At 41.4% G+C, this 19,787-nt stretch overlaps 1 protein-coding gene across 5 annotated transcripts in view; it reads right to left on the bottom strand.

The window, feature by feature from the left end:
- ATP8A2 (ATPase phospholipid transporting 8A2) overlaps positions 1 to 19,787 on the bottom strand; it is a 330,711-nt gene continuing 310,924 nt past the window's right edge. For all 5 annotated transcript variants that reach the window (XM_051780106.1, XM_051780107.1, XM_051780110.1 and 2 more), the window contains 2 exons: positions 15,422 to 15,513; positions 1 to 7,190 (listed from right to left, as the gene is read on the bottom strand). In XM_051780106.1, coding sequence (XP_051636066.1) covers positions 7,093 to 7,190; positions 15,422 to 15,513 — 190 coding nt within the window. In that variant the 3' untranslated portion in view covers positions 1 to 7,092. The remainder of the gene's footprint in view (positions 7,191 to 15,421; positions 15,514 to 19,787) is intronic.

Here is a 19,787-nt window from a genome sequence, read left to right as displayed (position 1 = left end):
TTGCTTTAATAAAAGGTTTATTGGAAATATTTTTGTGCAGACATACAACAGTCAACAATGCTGTTCAAAGCTACAAATTGTCTAAGTTTTTTGAACCTTCTAAAAATACAAGTAAATGACCTTCATTTGTATTCAGTCTGGAAGGGAAACAAACTCCACTGTAATGCGATGCTGTATTTAAACTACCAAAGGACATTAATAGGACCTGAAAATGGTAACACTTCTAGAGGAAAAAACCCACACACCACTGCTGCTCTGCTGGGAGCCAATTAAACACCCCCCCACAGCATCACTCCTCTCTGCATATCCAGATTAAAACGTCCCCATCTGAAACAATATTTAAGCAATTTGAGTACAGATAAGACAGACAAGTGGGCACATGACTTGGTTTGCTGATGAAAAAGATGCTGTTAAGATCCTGTCACTCAAGACGCTGAATATTTGACCTCCCAGTGCAATAGGCTGCACTTTGGGGGCAGGAGGAGGGACAGGGGGAGGTTTTCAAATCAGACAGTTCTTCCAACACACACATGCACACAGTCCCAGAGGGCTTAGCTGCCTCATTGCTGTATATCTGGAGTCCTTTCTTTTTTTTTTTTTTTTCTTTTTTAAAGAGTTTAGAAACAACTTTGAGCAACTTTCCAGTCTATGAGGTCTTGACCGTAAGAAAAGCAAGTACCCTCATTCCCTTCCTGAATCAAAATATCAACCAGAAGGGCAAAGGAGAGCATATGCACGGTCTGGTAAACTCCATGTTTTCTAACAAACCCTGCAGATGTTTTGAAATTAATTTATGCCAAGATGACATCTGGAACATCTTCGCAGGGAAGCCACCCAGTAAAGTAGTTAGAATCAAAATAATCATGTCTTTCTGTTAATGTTGGCTTTTTCCCTTGGCTTCATCACTCCATAATTACAAGGTGCTGACCTTCCAGCTATGCATAGGGACAATTTGGCAATGTATTAGACTTTTCTTCATCATTAGACCTCTGTTTGACTGCCCAGAGCTGGGCTTGACCACACAGAATTTGTCATTTACCCACTTCTCTTTCTCTTTAGTAACTACAGAGATGCTGAAGGAGAATGAACCCCTTGTGGCAGACTTCAGGAGAACTTGTCTCACCTTCTTCATATATAAAGGTAGCCTTTGGATAAACACCAGTACTCAGCTGCTTTACCTTCTGTCCACACCACAAATAAGCAGGCCATGAATCCAAATGAAACAACTTCTAGGCTTCACACTCTATCACAAAAAGATCCAGGTCCTCAGATTAACAAGTCCCTTGCACTGGCCTCAGGGACAGGAACCTGCCCAGGAGCAACACCTAAGAAGTCCCATTAACTCTACACGAAGGATTCTCAGTCAGGACTGAAATAATTTCAGTGCTCAGTTCTGGTGGGTCCGTGAGGAAAACAGTAGCTGGGAAACAATTTAGCAATCTGTCATAACCCATGAAACAACCCACTAAAGCCAAAGTATGCTAAGTAGGGGGCACTTCTGGCAGGGACACCTTTCCTTTTTCCAACCCAGGACTCAGCTTGGTACCAGAGAAACTCAGCTTCAGGAAGGAACCAAAGAAGAAAGCTTTATCACAGCTCTTCAGGGAAGCCTGAGGAATTCCTCCCTTCTCTAACCTCTAACAGCAGCAGTGGTCTTGGCCAAACTATTCTGTTTCCCAGTACCTTCACCTCTCCAGACAGCCAATCCGAGAGCACATTCCTGGCCAGATAAACTCAGTCAGGCTGTCAGGGCTTTCTGCAGGTCACCGAGAAGTGATCACCTTTGGGATTCACTTCTGGGGCCAAGCAGCACAGGGCATTTTCTGGTTTTCATTTGCCAACAAAGCTCAAAGCCTCCATTAATCTTACTGCTACATATGGAAAAGGTACAGAAAGAGTTATTTTCTGTACCCATATGGACTTATTTTGATGTCTCCTATTGTACTGACCTGTCCTGTGGCTTTCTCCAGACACACAGCTCTGGTCACAGATGCTGAAAGGTGGTGAAGGCTCTCTTGGGTGTCTATAGGATACTGAAGATGAGAGATTTGAGCTCTTTCCTTCCTGGAGTTATTCAGTTTTGAGAAGTCAGTATAAGCAATATTCTAAGAGTAGGAAAAATAAAATGGGAATAGAGTTGTATTAACTGTGTTATCAAGCCTACAAGATTTGCCCCAACCCCAGAGAGGACAAAAAAGCTTTTAAGAAAAAAATCAGTGTGTATGGTTTCACCAACCCAAAAAGCTCAGCACCAGGAAGAATAAGCTCCAGAAAAAAACTGCCTCTCTGAAAGCTCAGGTCATGTCAAAGGCCTCACCTCACCAGCACTAACAGGTAACTTCCAAGGAAGCAGGGGCTATGCTCCTGGAACAGCTCATTTTACCCCTGCTGCTGCTGGCAGAGTCCCACTGGCCACTGTCTATGATACAAAAACAACTATGCTACCGTGCTGTGGAACAGCCAGCTCCCTGTGGCTGCCCCTCTCAGCCTGGCTGGGGAGCCACACTTCAAAATGGGATCTCCTGCACAGAGAGCTTCTGAGGAACAGTGACATGCCTGCAGATAAGCAACATGCCAAAGAGAAGCATCACTGTCTGTCAACTCGCTTGCCCAGTGACATGATTGCTCACACAGTGGGATGAGAGTGGGCTGTGTACAAGTCCAGCCATCAGATTCATGACCTCCTGAGCAGCGTGGAGGGACAGTTATGAGTTATGGCTAGGAACAACACCTGGATTTGAATTCAAATCTCATTTGATAGGCACTTTAGCTGTGCCTCTAAGAGCTGCCTGCTGGACAGCCTCAGGGCTGCGCCCAGGGGACCCTGCAGGTACAAGGTAGGGACAAGGGTCTGGATCTACTTGGTGCTCAGCATTCTCGAGGAGGCACAGAGCTGCAGCATAGACAGACTCTGGAAGAAATGAGTAAAAGGGTCCTTCCTGACAGAACAGAAGGAGTCCAACTGTCTAGACATTGAGGAACATATGCAGGGTCAATGCTGTGTTTCATAAGCAGAAGCAAACTGCTACTCAAATATAGCAGTTATATAGCACAGGTATAGTACAAATTCTCCTCTCCGACCCCTCAGGTATTTCATAACATCATTGTTTCTTATTAGACTCAACAAGACACAAAGAGCTTTCCTGCAAACTGACTGAAGTTTAACACATTGATACTGGGTGGATCCAAAACTAAGGTAAAATTATCCTCAGTGCTTAACACTATGAGAAATCTGACAAATCTGAAGTGCTTCTTGGGGGCAAACACCCACTGAAGGGCTGCTCTGCTTCAAACTTGAGCTGTGAGGTGTAATAGCAGAAGTACAGTCAGAGCATTTAAAGATGAAATTAAGTAATTTTTTACAAAACCAAGGGACAATGTAAATAGGACATCACTAATTTTCACTGATGACTGGAGGCAATGTGAAACAGCAGATTTAGTGAGTTAGCCCAAAAGGACAAAATAAGCTTGCAGGACAGGGACAGTGTAAGGTCCATGCACCTCTCAAGCTCTTGGGTTCTCCATACAGGGCCAAGTTGCACCCAGTGTGGACACTGACTACGTCACATTCCCTACATTTCACATATTCTGGTCCACCTGAGCTTTCTTATTTATGACTTTATTATTATGACTGTCTCCCAGCAAACACACTCCATTACATGCTGTAAAAATAATGTAATCTTGGTAAGAGGAGACTTCCCTGCAGCATCTGCTATTAGCTGCTGGCTGAGGTAGGGGACTGCACAGTTTTGGCATGCACTGAGAGGCATGTGGTCTAGTGAAGCGCAGATTAGCGAGGCTTGACTGTTATCTTAATTTACAGCCCATATAGTTCATGTTAACTCTACACACATTTTTAGATACATTAGCAGCTTAGTTTGACCTAGATACTTTTATTGGTTATTCACCATTTCTCCTTGAGAAGTTATTACTGACTTCCCATGCTTAGCTCCCTACAGCAAGACCTGAAGTCCTGTCAAGGAAAAGAAAATGTCAACAGACTTCTCAGCAGTGCTTAGCTCAGGCTCCCACTCGCTGGCTTCAATTTGCTACTAGGCAGTCATTAAAGGAACAGCAGTTTCTATGCAAGCAGTGATTCCAGTGTTACAAAAAGCAGCAACTAGATCCACGTTTAATTTAGGTAAATCATCACTCTCTTCTGAATATTCAAACCCATCTCCTTTTGGTCAGTGCAGAGAGCTGCCCAGGAAATCCTTTTCTGATCAATCCTAGGTAGTTAAGCCTGGACGGTAATGCAGAAATCTCCCATTCCTTCTGCTCTGATACCCTGTCTAGTTGAGAACACTTTCACACAGTGCTTTCAAAGGCTGCTGTTACTGCTACATGCATTTGCCTTAATGAACAAGGAATTCTGTTGATGCAGAGCAGCTGCCATTCTCCTTTTGCTGGAATACACCTCATCATTGTTCATGAAGACAAGCAACTCCAACAGCCAGTCTACAGCGTATTACAATACATTAATTCCCATAATGACTCCAAAGAACAAGAAGAATGCCAGGTCTTGACCCGGGTGGGTTCTACAGAATTAACTCAGCTAGAGATTAAGGCCTTACAGTGATGATAAAGTCTGACCCACTAGCCCCAGTGTCACATACTGTATAGCCCTGCGACAAATCCCATGTGCAATTCCCATTGAGCTGACAACCAACACACGTACCTCAGTCTAAGCCACCATTCACTCCGGGGAGGGTCTGTGTTTGTGACACACACTGACCTCAATTTACAGGGAGGTCAAAATGATACAGCCCATAGTCTGCACTAATAAAATAAATCACATCAGATGACAGCTTCTCCTCCCCAGCATTTCCCATTATGTTCTGTAAATTTTATTGCAGTAAGTTAAGAACAGAAAAGACTCCAGGATCCCTTCTATTCTCTGCTTAACACGTTTACTTGCCCTTCTTCATTATCCAGAGGTTTTTAAAAGTTTCTTTCTGCATCCTCATGAAAAGCCTCCAAATTGTTTACATACCAGTGTTTGGTGTGTGGCTTAGAGTACAAAGACTAAGCTGATCTTATTTTGTCTTGGTGGGAAGTTAATTTTCCTTGTGTTTTTACGAAAGGAAGAAACAATTAGCAGTTCTGAGGAATGGCTTACACCACACATTTCCTAAATAGATTTGGGTTCTAAATAAAAGGAAGTGTTTAACAGGTTATATCAGTATTAAGATTTAGAAGCTCCTGGGATCAGGTTTACTCTTCCCTTATTTATTCTCTGCACTAGTATTTGTGCCTTTAAACAAAATTTATCTCCCAGAAAATACACACATCCACACTTGGCCCCTTGACATTCATGCCTATGGCAAAATTATTTGCACGTTTCCCCTACTGCATAATTGTCTCATTAGCACTGCAGAAAGAAGGTGATGACTTTTTCCTCTGTGCCATCAACTTAATCCAAGACCAATCCTGACTGGTGCTGCAGGAGCAAAATTTGCCTTTTTTAACATGGAAGAGGACTCTGAGCCTTTGAGGTGGCACTGGGAATTGAATTATGACACTTGAGCACTGGCATTTACTCACAACCCTTAAGGAAGATTAAGCCAGTTGGCCAGTCTGGTGCTTTCCTTTCCTTTGCTAAACATAAATATTCATATTCAAATTGCTTTCGGATATATTTAAATTAATAAAAAAATCTGGATGACGGTCAATAGGGCAAAAAACAACGCCAACTTTCTAAATACACAGATGTAGTATATACATTAACCACAAAACCTGGCTTAAACACTGCAGTATTTACTTTATACTATTCAGAAACATGGCTTGGCGACTAAAATTAATAGAACTTGTCTGGAGGACAGCATAAGCTTTCTAAGAGCTCTTTCAGCTTTAACTTATGTGTCAGTTTTTGCCTTTTTTTTTTTTCCCCCCCAAATTCCAATCTATGCAGCAGCACGCCTGTCCCACTGGCACAGCAAGGCTGTGGAGCCAGCATTTCTTCCAGGGCTCACAGGTCTGAAGCCTGGGAAGCCTGTTGATGGATCAGACCTAGAAGAGGGACTGGTTTGGCTGAACAAACAAACAGCAGGTCTTCTCTTCACAATGACCAGCTCTGTTTGTGTACATGTGTGTGCACACATGTGTGTAAACCCTTCCTAACTTTTCTTCACAAACCTATCCTACCTGGTCAGGGAAATGCTTTTTTAGGGTTACAGCATCAGCCTCCTGTGTGGATGCATATCTTCATATCTGACAAGATTATACCTTTAAAGTTCTCGCTGTTTTGTTCTGCTATTAAAGTGGGAAGGGGACTATGGAGGGAAATCCCTAGCTACATTGGAAGTGCATATCCAAATACATCAGGAAGCGTTAGGAGGCACCTATTTGAGTTAATCTTTGTGTACAATGCCATGCACTCAAGACAGCTGCCCTGCCAAGCTCTCTGACTTCCACATCTTGGCTTTGTAAGTAAGCTATTAATTGGGTTTCAGAAAGCTAAGACAGATCCCTAATAAATCCTGTAAGAGGGCATGAAATATTCTAAGTAATTGTTTGCTATCTTGTGTTATTCTGTCATAAGAAGGCAAATAAGCATTTTTAGCTACAAACTGTGTTGCAATCAAAAATTTTACACCAAATGGTCTGTTGAAAATTTCAGCCAAATTAGTAAACAGTGAATACCAGAAGGAGTAAAGTCTGCATGCAGTCGTGTGCACTTGGTCTGTGTGTAACAAAACAGGAAATCTCAGCACCCCGTTCCAATTAAGCAAAGGCTTGTTTCTCATGGAACATAAATTTTCTGCTTTTCTCCCAGAACAACCTTATGCTGATGTTTTAAATAGTGGTAAAACATTGTTTTTAATTTCACACCTCACATAGCACAGTCAAATGCTTCATAACAACATAAACAAAACTTTAGGCAGAGCTTTGCAACTGAAGTCAAACAATGATTTCCCCCCACATTATGTACTCAAGGTTTGCAGGGAGAATACAGAAACTTGTTGGCTAAGGCCACAGAAATGAGTTCTCTGGTGTTCTGGCTGCTGCCACCAATTCTAGTCAAGAATGTGTTAACAGTGGATGCATTGATCCAAATCCCATTATTCCCACCACCCATCAAGTAAAAACCATTTATTCTATTTCTGTTCTCCTTTTGGTTGTATCGTAGGATCGAACAACTTGCGACTGGGAAACAACACCGTGTTCTTCTTGAGAAAATGCATACCCATCTGAAAAAGCAAAGGAAGAGAAAAAATTAAATCACTAGAGTAGAGCTCAAGGGCGCAGTCCATTTTTAGAAACAGTTTTAGGCATTACTAAAGTTACATGATTGAGACTGCAACCATCTTCATTTCTGTGCTGCACTTCTGATGCTTACAGCTGTGCATTGCATTGCCCACGTGGCATAGAAAGGATGACTGCTGCCAGCTTCATCCTGTTGCTCCCCTCCCCAGACCAGTTAATTTATACAGTCAGTGACTCCCTCTGTGTTAGCCTTGAAAGCTACAGATTGATTTGAACACACGTGTACTCCTACAGTGGCAGAGCTTCTTTAAAGACTTTAGAGAGAAATAGAGATCTGCATTTCAGCTTGACTCTTCTACAGTTTGCTTGATATCAGCAGTTCCTCTGGAGAAATATGGAAATGTCTAGCCTGCAACTGGATCTTTGTCACATCCTCCTCTTAACTTCATTCATCCATATTTTGCATAGAGTAAACAAACATATTCTGGAGGTCTTTATTTTGTTAATCCTGCTAGCTAGCACAATCCTTTGGTCTCCCTAGAAATTACTCAGATGAAAATAACCACGTGCATGATTTCTTTTAAAGTACTGTGGACAAGGCAAGTGACATTTCTGACATCATCTGCAGAACACCACAATGCTGGTACAACAGTCACAAAAGCTAATGGGTCTACATGGTGAAGCACCAGACAGACTTGCAGACATGACCCTACAGAAAATTCTGAATGAAAAACTATAGCAAAGTACAACAGACTTTGTGATGCCAAGGAAACGTGGTTTTCAGGTGTAAATGGGTAATCATAAAACATAAGAAGGGCAGATTAGCATAGTTACAAAAACAAAGAAATAGGAAAGTCACAGGCTACACCTAACCAGATAATGCTTGGTAGTAGAAAAGCAGGCAAGACTTGGGAGAATCCAAGAATTAAACCATGGCTAACTCTCCATGGGCAACAGTCCATTTCCCTTGAGGAACTCTGGAAGCAGGAGCTTGAGAATTCTCAAATCCTGTCTGAGATTTATCCCAGGCTAAAAACCACATAATCAGATAAGGACACATCCCAGTTACTAACCAGAGACCTATCAAATGCCTTTCAGAAGTCCTCCCTTAATTCTCCCCCCTACACCAGGTACTGAGGTAAGGCTGGAGCACAACAAAGAGGGTCTGTGTGACAGAAAGGCACACAGGGCTGAACACCCTCTTAAGACAGGAGGGATATGAGGCTCCCAAGAAGCTTGCTGCTATAGACTAGACTTGCTCCCCATGGGCCTGAATGCAGCCTTCTTTGAAGCAGGTGACCAATGCTGGTAGCCAGAAGCAGTCCAGAAGACCAGAAATTAACTGTATCCTGTGAGGCTTGTTAAATCTTCACCTTAACAACCAAGTTGGGACCATGTGACTCAAGCAGAGATGCTCAAGCAGTCCTAGATCTTTTCTCTGGCTGATGCCCGTACAGGGAGGGTGGTCAGCAACTCCTGTACAGCAGTAAGCTGCTGAGAAGAGAATCTGCAACACTACGATTGACCACTAGATAATGTGTAGGGTTTTTTCTCTCACAGAATGCAGGTAAATGTCCCCTCTGAAGCCACTGGGATTCCACTGTAGATTCAAGCTCTTAAGGCAGAGGGCACGCTCCCTTAGCAGGAGAGGTTAGCTGACCTGAATCACAAGTACAGCAGGAAATCTTTGCCGCTAAGTGGAGGGGATTCAAATAGAAATAGATCACAGTCACATCTTCCTCTTGGAGTGATTGTAGGACAGCATGAACCTTGATTTGATTACATGATTGATCATCCCAGTGTCCCATTTTATTTTCCCTGACCAATTCCATGCCAATATACATACCCCTACAGAGGCACAGGTTGGTTTTTCCTGCCTCTAGTTGAAGGTTCACGAAGTGTAAACAGTCTTTTGGAAAAAAGTACGTCCATGCTGGATCATTGCAAAGGAAATACTACTTATAAAAAGAGGCTTTCATTTAAAAAGGGGTAGATTGACACTTAAACAAATACCTCCAGTGGGTTTCTTCCATGTTAAGGGCCAGCATCCTGTTAGCTTTTTTGGCTAAATTCTCAGTGGTAAGTCAACTTAGTCAAAGACTGTAAGCTTAAGCCCTAAAGACTGAAGCTCATGACCCATAACCTGATATTTGCATTGAGATGGCTTTCCTGTATTTACTTATCCAGTAAGATCATCCAGCACAGTGAAGTCTTCCATTGCCGTGACTACTGCAAATACAGCACTGACCACACAAGTGTGTGAAGAAAGACCATCAGGCCCAGGTATCTTCCTGCCTATTTCCTGTGCTAGCATAGGCCTGTAAACAGCCAGGCACCCCAATCACTACACAATGCCAATGCAAAAGGCAGTCAAAGAAACAGGTTCACCACTCTCACATCAGTAGAAAACACCTTGAAGTGACAAAAAAATTTCAGGTTACAATCGGTGGTTAAGAGTACCAGGGGTATCCTTACATCTTCATGTTCCTCACCCATCCTGAAATACCAGCAACGAGAGTTTTGTGTGTACGTCATGGGAAAGTCTGTGACCCTTGCACATCACCTACTTAGTTGAAGCTCAACATTTGGCAGTTCATTTAAAACTTTTCTGTAGATCTCCATACAGGAAGATGAGTTCTTATTACATTTTTTCTATTCACATTACAATTAAAATTGAACTTCAAGCTGTGTAGGCAGCTTACTGTGCCTTGTGGAATCAAAATGCACACATTTTGATTCCACATCCACACTCCCCAAGCAGCTCTACATTTCCACTATTTTTAGACCCCATCCAAAAACAATGAAAGTTTCCATCTGCCAGTTACTAGGGAACTTTCCGGAAGTTTGAACTTTTCCCCCAACTCTAGTTTTAAAACCACACCTATAAGCCTGCCCTGGGAACAATGCCCTCATTGTTCAGCTGTCCTGCAGCAGCCCAAGGAAGGAGCATATTTCTTTGGGGCTTTCTGGGCACAACCCACTCATGGCTGTCACAGGAGGAAGGGTCTTTGTACTCAGAGACTTTCTATTAATGGAGAAAAGGCACACTTTTGAATATCTATCAATGGGGCTCACTTGTTAAGAGGAGATTCACATTCTCATCAAATCTAAGGTTTCATTAGCATCAGATATTATCAGACAACCTATTCAATTTTGAAAGCATCCTGTTGGGTTTTCTTAAAGCTTTGATATTCTACTAGTAGATCAGAATGTAGTCTCCCATTAGGTTTCTAATTTAACACACTCTTTTTCTGTTTACTGCAATGGCTATTCTGGTCTGTCTGATGCTGGACTACAGCAACCATCTCCATTGCATGTGCCTTGAACACAAACAGCAACTTGTGGAAGCTCAACATACTCATATACATGAGCGTACCCATGTGCAACAACTTCCAAGACTAGGACCAAGAAAGGGTCCAGGGTGGTCTTTTTATTCCAGAAAAATCTCTCCACAGAAGGACCGCCTACAGGTCTAGTCACTTCGGGGATTTATTTTCGAGGCCTTCTACTCCTTGCACTCTCCTCTGATACACTCAAAGTGTTTGTCTCAGGATTTCTTTAGGCCAGCCAGTAAAAGGGCAATTTTCACTGGCAGTCCATTAGAACCTTTGCCTGCTGCAGCAGTTCACTATTTCATACATGCTGTGGTATTATGGTTTAGTATAGTCCAAAGTATAATAATGTTCCCTTTTGTTTGCCTTTGGAGAAAAATGCCCAAATTCAAATCCACTATAATTTTTAAGCGGTTGGTGAGGATGGGAGGGACTTAAAAAAAAACCACAAACAACCAAATCCTCTTTTAGTAAATGTTGCTTCTTAGGTAGCAAAAATCTCTCTGACATAAGAAAAATCAATGTTAGGGTATCAATTGACCAGCCAAATCTCTCTCAGGCAAATGTCTGGTTCTGCACAGTTTTTAAGGATATTTGCTATGATGTCACAGTTCACATTTACCAGTTAAACAGTGAATGCTAACTCAGCTTTGACTTCTCCAGCAACCCACTTCCACTTAACCTGGGAAAGGGAGAGCTGCTTAAAATCTTGAACAGTTTGACTAATGCTTTCAGAAATCGTTAATTCCTCTCCTGATAAACTGTGCCTGTGTTTTCTAAAGGACTGAAGAGTAATTCCTGACAAATGACCCCATCTCTTTCATCCCAGATACTAACCTACTGATATTTGCATGTAGAAAATAGAGTCAGATGCCACAGCATCAAATCTAAACTGATTATTCCTACTTCTTTTTCTTAAGTTAATTTTAGAAGATTGAAACTCCACTTAACATCAACAAACATGTAGCTTGGAAAAAATTAAGAATTCATATTATATTTCAAACACATGCAAGATAAGAGGAAAAGGAGTCTAAAAACATCTCAAGTAGCTACACCTTTGTTTTTCAAATCAAAATGCATCAGCAGAAAAGTGAGAGGAAGAAGGTGTCTGCTAGTGGTGAATAAATAGTGGGATTAGAGCCCTCAGCATGAACATATTATTATTATTTATTATTTGTCAGCTCCCATATTGTGAAATGAACCTCAGATGACAGGTGCTTTTTCTCCGTTGATTAATAAGGTGCAAACCATATGCTCTGTGTTCAGATTTTCTCTATGCAATCACCATATTCTGTCAAAGGAAGAGGGATTTTCTTTGCTAGTACAGGAAATCTGGGCCAAGTGCAGTAATCCTCATTCAGGCACGGCTATTGGCATTTCAGGGGGAGTTCTGCCGAAGTTGTGCTTTAATGGGAGTGGGATTCGGATCTATTTTTAAAGAGCATGCTGAGACAAATGATAACTAACACTGCCAGGGATGTTACAGGAGGGAAACTGCACTAGAGAGATGTTGTGGGACTTTCCTTATAGATGGACAGGTCTGAGGGTACCTGAGCAAGAGGGGAACATCGCTCCTCCCATCCTGCTGGTGAGGCTCTGGAGGCACAGGTGATACAGGTCAGTCACACAGAAGGAAAGGGGAGGTCAGAGGCATCTTCTGAATCTACAGAGCTTCTCTAAAGGAGGTGCTACTTTCAAAAAGTCACAGCAAAAAAAAGACACAGATTTTGATGGAGACCTAGAGAAAACTTCGTTGCCAGCAAACCCTCTGAGGGAGAGCTTTTGCAAGTCATTATTGCTCGTTCCCCCAAGTGTGAACCCTACAGCAAGCTAAAGGGAAGGGTCCAAAGACACATCTGGGAGGAGCCTGGTGACATTTCCTGCTCAGTCTTAAGAGGTTTCAGAAAGCAGATGGCATCAGGGAATTCCCGATTTCACCAGACACCTTCGCCAGGAGACAGACCAAGCCTGGGTACCAGCATCGTCACTGCTGCCTACGTGATTCCACTAAGATGGTTTTATGTTAGCACATGGGCTTGACAACCGCATAAAACTCTTCCACTAAAGTCTCATGACAATGACATCCAAATGGGAGCTTCACTTTTTTTTTCCTTTTTTTTTTTTTAAAGTAAACTTCCCAGACATTACACTAGTACGAAGAAACCGCATAATTTTTGATAGTACAAGCTAGTAGACAGATTTCTTTCATGCTTCTGACAGCTCTACAAAATTCAGGAACACACAAAACAAAGTCAGAGCAAGCAAAACAGCCATGAAGGTTTTACTTTAAGCGCATACCCTTCCAGGGGTTACTAAACTGGGCCTACTCTCCAAGGCAGCCACTCTGAGACTGTCTCTTTAGGGAGGGAAGCATTTAAGAGACTAATCCTGGCTAGCACTCCTGAACAGTACTGACATGGCACTGTCTGTGTGGTTCTGCTACCCACTTTGGGGGCTGGATCCACAAGAGCCTGGTGCCATATGGGAGCATCCCAGCCACAAATCATCAAATCATGCCTGAAAGTCTTGTGCTGTGCTAGTGCTTCTGTAGAGGGGCTGACTTACCAACAGAGAGCTAATGAAACACACGCAAAATGAGCTTCTGCCTTTCTCACAGGGCTGTGCAGACTTAACTCAGTCAGCTCTTTCCTCCCACCACAGACCACTAGTAGTAGCCTGGAAACTCTCCATGAGATTTTTCTCCTTTCCATGTGATTGGAAACAAAGCTATTTCGGTATTGCTTCATCTCAAAACATTTGGTAGTGGTTGTTGTCAAAAATAAAGTGATTCTCAAACTAGTACTGCATCTTCGCAATCTGTGCTAGGGGAAATTTAATCCCATTTTCATTCCTTGTTGGGACTAAGGTAATTCATTTGCTTAAGCCCTCATCAGCGCTAACTAAACAAACCATTTTCCTGCTTTATATGCAAGTGACAGATTCAGAGTGGAAGTCACACAAGCAATTTTTGGTCTTCACAGGCTGGTAACTTATGGCCTGGTAGAAACATGAACAATTCAAGACTTCAAACACAGCGCTTGTAGCATGATTTAAGATACTGGCCTGGCATGTCAAGGCTACTGCCCCATTCATCAACTCTTTGCTTTGAAGATTTCTAGCATTTAGTAAACAGTTTAAGGTTGTGAAAACAGCACGTGTTCACTGGATTTCACACGGCCTTGTACATATAGCAGCTATGCAACACTGGAAAATAATATTTGACAAGAGATGACAGAAGTCATGGATACACCACAAAAAGCATCTTTCAGTCCCAACAGTTTCAAAATCAAAATTTATGTTCATGTGAAAAACAGACTGCTGATTGTAACCTGTCCTGACTGGTCTGACTCATTTAGCACTTAATCATTTGCATTTAGAGGGAAGTTGGTTATCCAAACTAGGATTTATTTTGATCTCATTTTTCTTTCCCAACAGCTATTTACCTACTAATAACCTGATGATGTGTTCTATGAGACTAAAAGCACATATTAAGTCTGACTAGTGTATCTCTCTCTGTACCTTGTTAAGGCTTTACAGCAGACTACTTTGACACAATTTATTTAAGCGTTTTACAGATTTCTTCTGCCAACCATAGCTTTTGCAATCTTCTCAAAGATCATGTTTGCATGTCCAAAGCTGTGTTGCTACCAGCATTCCCGGCTGCTTGACACAAAGGATTAAATACTGGCAGAAACATGTGGTCCACAGGACTGCTCTGCACACCAGCCTCTCTTCCCAGGAGCAATGGGATTGATTGCTGAGGACTCTATACCCCTTTAAAGTGATGGCCGTGCAACAGATCTATGAAGGACAAAGACTATCAGATCCATCACTGTTCCACCCCTTCTAGTCAAATTCCCTGTGGAAAACAGGAATATCTCAGGTATTTGGGTTTTCGAATCCCAGCCCTGCCTCCATGACCTGAACCATAACAGTTCTGCTACAGAAGACGACACAGCTAGCAATGAGATTTGATTTCAGTGATTCTTTAGTCAGAGGTGTCACTTCTCACTGCAATGGCAATACGAACCTCAAATCCTGAGTGCCTGCCCCTTGCCCTGTGCGCTGCAGTACTGCACACTGGGGGGCTGTTTTCTTTAGTAAGATGAGCATATTTTGACCACTAGTTTAACCACAAGAGAGACTGCATTTTACCAATACAAGGGGCTGACTGGACTTCCTAGTTCCCCAAGACAGCATGATCCTTCAGTGTATCTGGCCTACAGAGCTGTTAACAATGATTTTTAATACTGTGGAAGCCCTTCTAACACTGACAAAAACCCATCAGGTCCAGCAGATACAAGGCCTATTCCTCTAGGAAGATGAACAAATGCAATTTATTTGAAACAGCAGCAGTAGTGAGATGTGATGTTACTACTCTTCTCCCAGCAGTGGCCAAAGTGGGAGAGGAGAGAGGCAGCTCTGCAGGCCACGGCTTTCCTCATCAGCAACACACAGAATCCCAAGTGGCATTACTGAAACATGGCTGTATTCTCAGCTAACCACAGGTAATATGATTTCTCATTCAGAAACCACTTCTATCTAAGCTAGGCTCTATCACAGCATTTATTTTATGCAGAGTTTTTGATTTTTTACAGTATCCTTAAGACTATCAGCATTCTACCTTTAGAGAACCTGTTTACTGGGATTTTGTCATTTGGGCCTGTTGATTGGTTCCTGAGGAATTAACCGCATTTGAGCTCCACTTGCCTACGGCCAAATACACTAATTCCACTTCCAAATGTATGTGTCTTGCTTGGCAGCTCAGCCTCTGTGCTAGATTATCTCTACCTACAATTTAATTAAAAAATAATCACCCTTTGCTTCGCTCATCTGGGACTGACTGCTGTGAAACACACACACGCACATGATCCGCTACTTACGTGATATACTTTGCTGGACAGAATGAGCACGGAAAAGGCTCGGAGGAGTTTTCCTGCCAAGCCTTTTTAACAAATGATCACGTTCGTTCACGCTAAGGGAGAGAGGAAAAAAAAAAAGAAAAAATACCAGTGAGTAACTAGATAATTTCAAGGTAAAAGTCAGCTGTATTTAAAGTACTTGGCAGCTTTGACTTTGTCAATATTTGAGATGGTTGTAGTATGAAAAATAATTTCCCTTTTTTTTGTTTAAAACTGCACATTGTCAAGAGAACTGTCTAATGATGGAAACTCATCCTTTCTAAGGACACTTTGTATAAGTCTACTTTTAGTCAGTCCATCTCTAATATTACCGCTATTGTAATTTCTGAATGCTTGATGCCTCTAAATTATTACAAACCATGTCAGAAGTCTGATCAAGTAATATAGAACATTAAAAAGAAGATTTCTCTTTAGTATTATATACATTAATCACAGCACCCACAAATGGCCTCAGAGAAAAGGAGCAAAGCATTGAAGCTTAGCACAAGGTAGAAGGCTTCTATCACACCTGCAAAATGACCTGAAGCAACAAAAGGTGGGAACCATAGTTAATTCTGTCTCCTAAAGAACATTCTCATTTTCCTCATGAGAAAGAAAACTTTCTATCCTTTTTTGAAAAAAGAACACAAAACTTTGTTTTTCACAGTTCCTGTCAGAGGCCTGAAAAAATTATTGTTGAATTTACAAAAAGTAAAAATACAAACTTGAGGTGAAAAATACAGTATGCTTACACTAGGTTTAACACACATACACAAATCATTAGAGATGCTCTCCACTCTGATTTTTATTAAAAACACAACATTCATTTAATCAAGAATTTTATGCCCAGAATTAACAAATGATGACTAAGATCCTGACCTTTCAAAGCATTTAATTATGTATACAAGTCCTATTAAGTTTGATGAGGTTTTAAAATAACGTTATCAAATCTCACTGCACTGGAGCCTCAAATAACTTCAACATCAGATTACTTTCAGAAAGATATTACAGTCTATTTTAGTTCAAAGTTCTCTACAATTGGGCTATTTTTAACATTTCACCCTTGTTCCTAACACCCAGATGGAGCTAGTGCATAGAAGGAATCTACTTGCTGGAGCAGCTCCTTGCAGCGTCTTTATCCCATTCGCACCACATTTACACTGTGTCTCCATTTTCACAGTCTGCTTTTTCTTTCACATCTTTATTCACAAGCAGTAATTCCACTAGTTATGCTGAAAACATGGATACACACCTGAATGCCAATGCATTACAAATTCACGTGCATTTGGTACATTAAATGGAAATCCCAGCAAGCACAGCTGCTGCCGGCAACAAGCTTACAACAGATTTAAACAAACAACTCCCTTTCACTGAAGCAGTTTGCTAACTTCAAACAAGAAAGTAATTGAAGAATCTCTGAGATGCCTATAATATGTAATCCAGCCATGCAGGCTTATATTCCACTTAATAGTCCATTAAGGTAACAGCCAGGCTCAGTCCTCTGTTCAGTGCATAATGAGATGTCCACAAAAGAAAGGGAGGAATCCTTTTCTTTTTCCTGGGGTCTCTAAGCTCACACACCTGAACTGGAAGCTTGTAGAGCCTACAGACTCCTCCTTTAAAATGTTTACAAACTGTCAAGTGTTTTCAGACACTTGGTCTCTTCCCCACTCCTTCCCTTGACACCACAGAATCACACCTGCAACAGATACGCCAGGTTGCTTTCTCTGCCTGCAGTCAGTAGTACTCCCTCAATATAAAACAGAAGCTGATAAAAGATTTGGAAGCAAAAGTAAAGATTCCAACCAAGTTTGTCAAACAATCTCTAAGAAGATCATGAGATCCGCATGTGTTCAAAAAAGAGAGGGCCACAGGTTTCCATTAAAACCAGGGTTACCGTATGAAAGCTTCTAAAATCTTGGAAGACCCAGTTGCTTAAAAAACCAAAGACTGGTTGTTGTCTGTAAAAAAAAATCAAGTACATACAGAAAGAAATTTCTAACCGCTCCAAGCAGGCAGCATAATAGAAAGCATGTACTACAAAGAAAGCATGTACTACAAAGAAAGCATGTACTAACTACACCAGGTAAGGGCGATGCAATGGAAGGCATGAAGCAAGACACGAGACTTCTCTAACCTTTAACAGCTTGCTCACAAAGTTGGCAGCCTGCAGAGCCAATCACTACTAGTGCACGTGCAAATTAGCGATGCTGCTTTGTACAACCTCCTGCTGATTGTAGAGGACTGCTGGGTAACCTGTTGGTGTAGTGAAACACTGTCTGAACCAACTGCTGTCCTGTGAATGATGGAAGTGGAACACTTGTTCACCTTCTGCAGGTGAAGAATATGCAAGAAGAGTCTTTCCCGTCTCAGTGGCAGAACTGGAGGGCAATTTAAAGAAGGAAATTTAAATCGATCAAAAATATTTATTTTAAGGGACAAATAAGCAATATTTGCCACAAAATTCTTACACTGAGAATGGAATTAATCATAGCAGCAAAAAGCGCGAGGAACAAATTCTTCATCTGTCTGTCTACCACACAGCAACAGATGAAGTGCAGGCCAATAATGTTTAGCTCCTCAGGCTTCTCCATGAAATGTGTGGAGGAAAGTGTGCTGTCAAGGGACTTCTGAACAGGAACCACACATTGCAGCTTTAAGAAAGCCAAAGCTACACTATCTTTGATATTGCTAATTATAATCAACAATTTCAAAACTGAAGTCACATCTGATTTTCCCATTTGGGAAATTATATTGCATTATATCTATGCAGAGAAAGAAAAACTCATGAAGAATTAGAGCATTTGTGGCTTAAGTAGAAGGGATGACTAAACAGACTGCAAGTCAAGACCAGTCAAGTACTATAAAATAAGCTCTCAATACACAGTTGCAGCACAGCTCTCTGAAATGGATGAGTATTTGATTTATTAACAGATACTAGATCTCCCAATACAAACCCTGAAAGGAAAGTGAAGTGGCTTTCTTAAAGTGTTTGCACTCATACTGAGTCCCCACTTTCAGAAAAGGTTTTTGTCTGCTGCCAGCAGGTAACAAAGTGAAGACCTCTCAGTCTCCCTCACACTTTGATGCAAAACTAATAACAACACTGGACTCACAGGCAACAGGTTAAGCCTTGTTCACAGAAATACTGCTTGTTAAGAATCTCAAGCATTAGCCATGATTTTCAATTTAATTCTGCTTTCCAGTGACTCAGAGTCAGTGCCTAAGCACCCCCATGGGGTCTAAGGATAGCATCTTAAGATGCCTTGAGGCAAAAGGATAAGAGATCATAAGATCATATTCTGAACACAGGATAGTTGTGTTCATATTCAGGACCTCAAAAATTGTGTCAGAATGGAAGAAATCACAAACTTGGACATTCTTATGGAAGGCAATAGTGAGATATGCTTTGGTTGGTGACCTCTGAGGGGGTAAGGGAGAGGCACCATCTATTTGTAATTATATGAAGGACAAAGGACACAGACAAAATGCTTTGAACTAAACAAACAGTAGATTAGAATAATAAATATTAAAATGTCCCAACTCTGAGGGTTACTATGAAAAAAATGATTAAAAAAAAGTCAGTATGCAAGTCAGCTAAATCCAGATTCAGTTGCTATCAATAATGCAGAATACCTGGGGCCAGGAATACTTTTGCAATGGCTTCATAAGAGGGTTAAGACAACTTCTGCCTGCCTGGAAGTCTGTGCTAAAAACATCACACAAATCCATTAAGTGAATGACAAATCAAAAGGTAAACTAAAGGTAACACATTATTTCATAACAATGTTTTCAATTCCATGAATAAAATGACTCTTCCATCTTCCTAACTGAATAGCCCTAAGGTGTCAACAGAGACCTTCATTTAATCTTTGTGTTCTCTTCTTCTCGTCCCTCACAAAAGCAAACAGCCCTTAAATCTCGGCAACAAACATCTGGCTTTACACATTCAAATGAGGTGCATCAAAACAAACAGAATAATTCAAAGCTGACCACAAGGTTCTGCTGTCTCATTTGCTGAAGTAATTAAAAAAAGATGAGCTTCACCACAAATTAGCTCTACTGAGCGCTAATTAGCGTTAATGAGGATTTGTAGTATTTGGTATAGCTTGACCCAGAATGTCCTCCTGAGTCCACTAATTGGCTGGTGGGAAAAGCAGGGATCACAAAACAGGGAGGGTTAAAGTGGATGCAGGTGTCTCTTAAAATTGAATCTTCCCTGAGAAAACACACACATAGTCCAGTTAAAAAAATACAAAATAAAACATCAGAGCCCTCCTTCTCTTACAAGATCTGAACTTTTTGTTTGTGTTTTGTTACAATGTACTAGAGGAGATAGAGAATAGAA

The sequence above is a fragment of the Manacus candei genome, unplaced genomic scaffold (assembly GCF_025592945.1).
Source record: "Manacus candei isolate 608988 ecotype Guabito, Panama unplaced genomic scaffold, ASM2559294v1 h1tg000014l, whole genome shotgun sequence".
Taxonomy (NCBI): domain Eukaryota; kingdom Metazoa; phylum Chordata; class Aves; order Passeriformes; family Pipridae; genus Manacus; species Manacus candei.
This window is presented reverse-complemented; position numbering and strand designations above follow the sequence as displayed.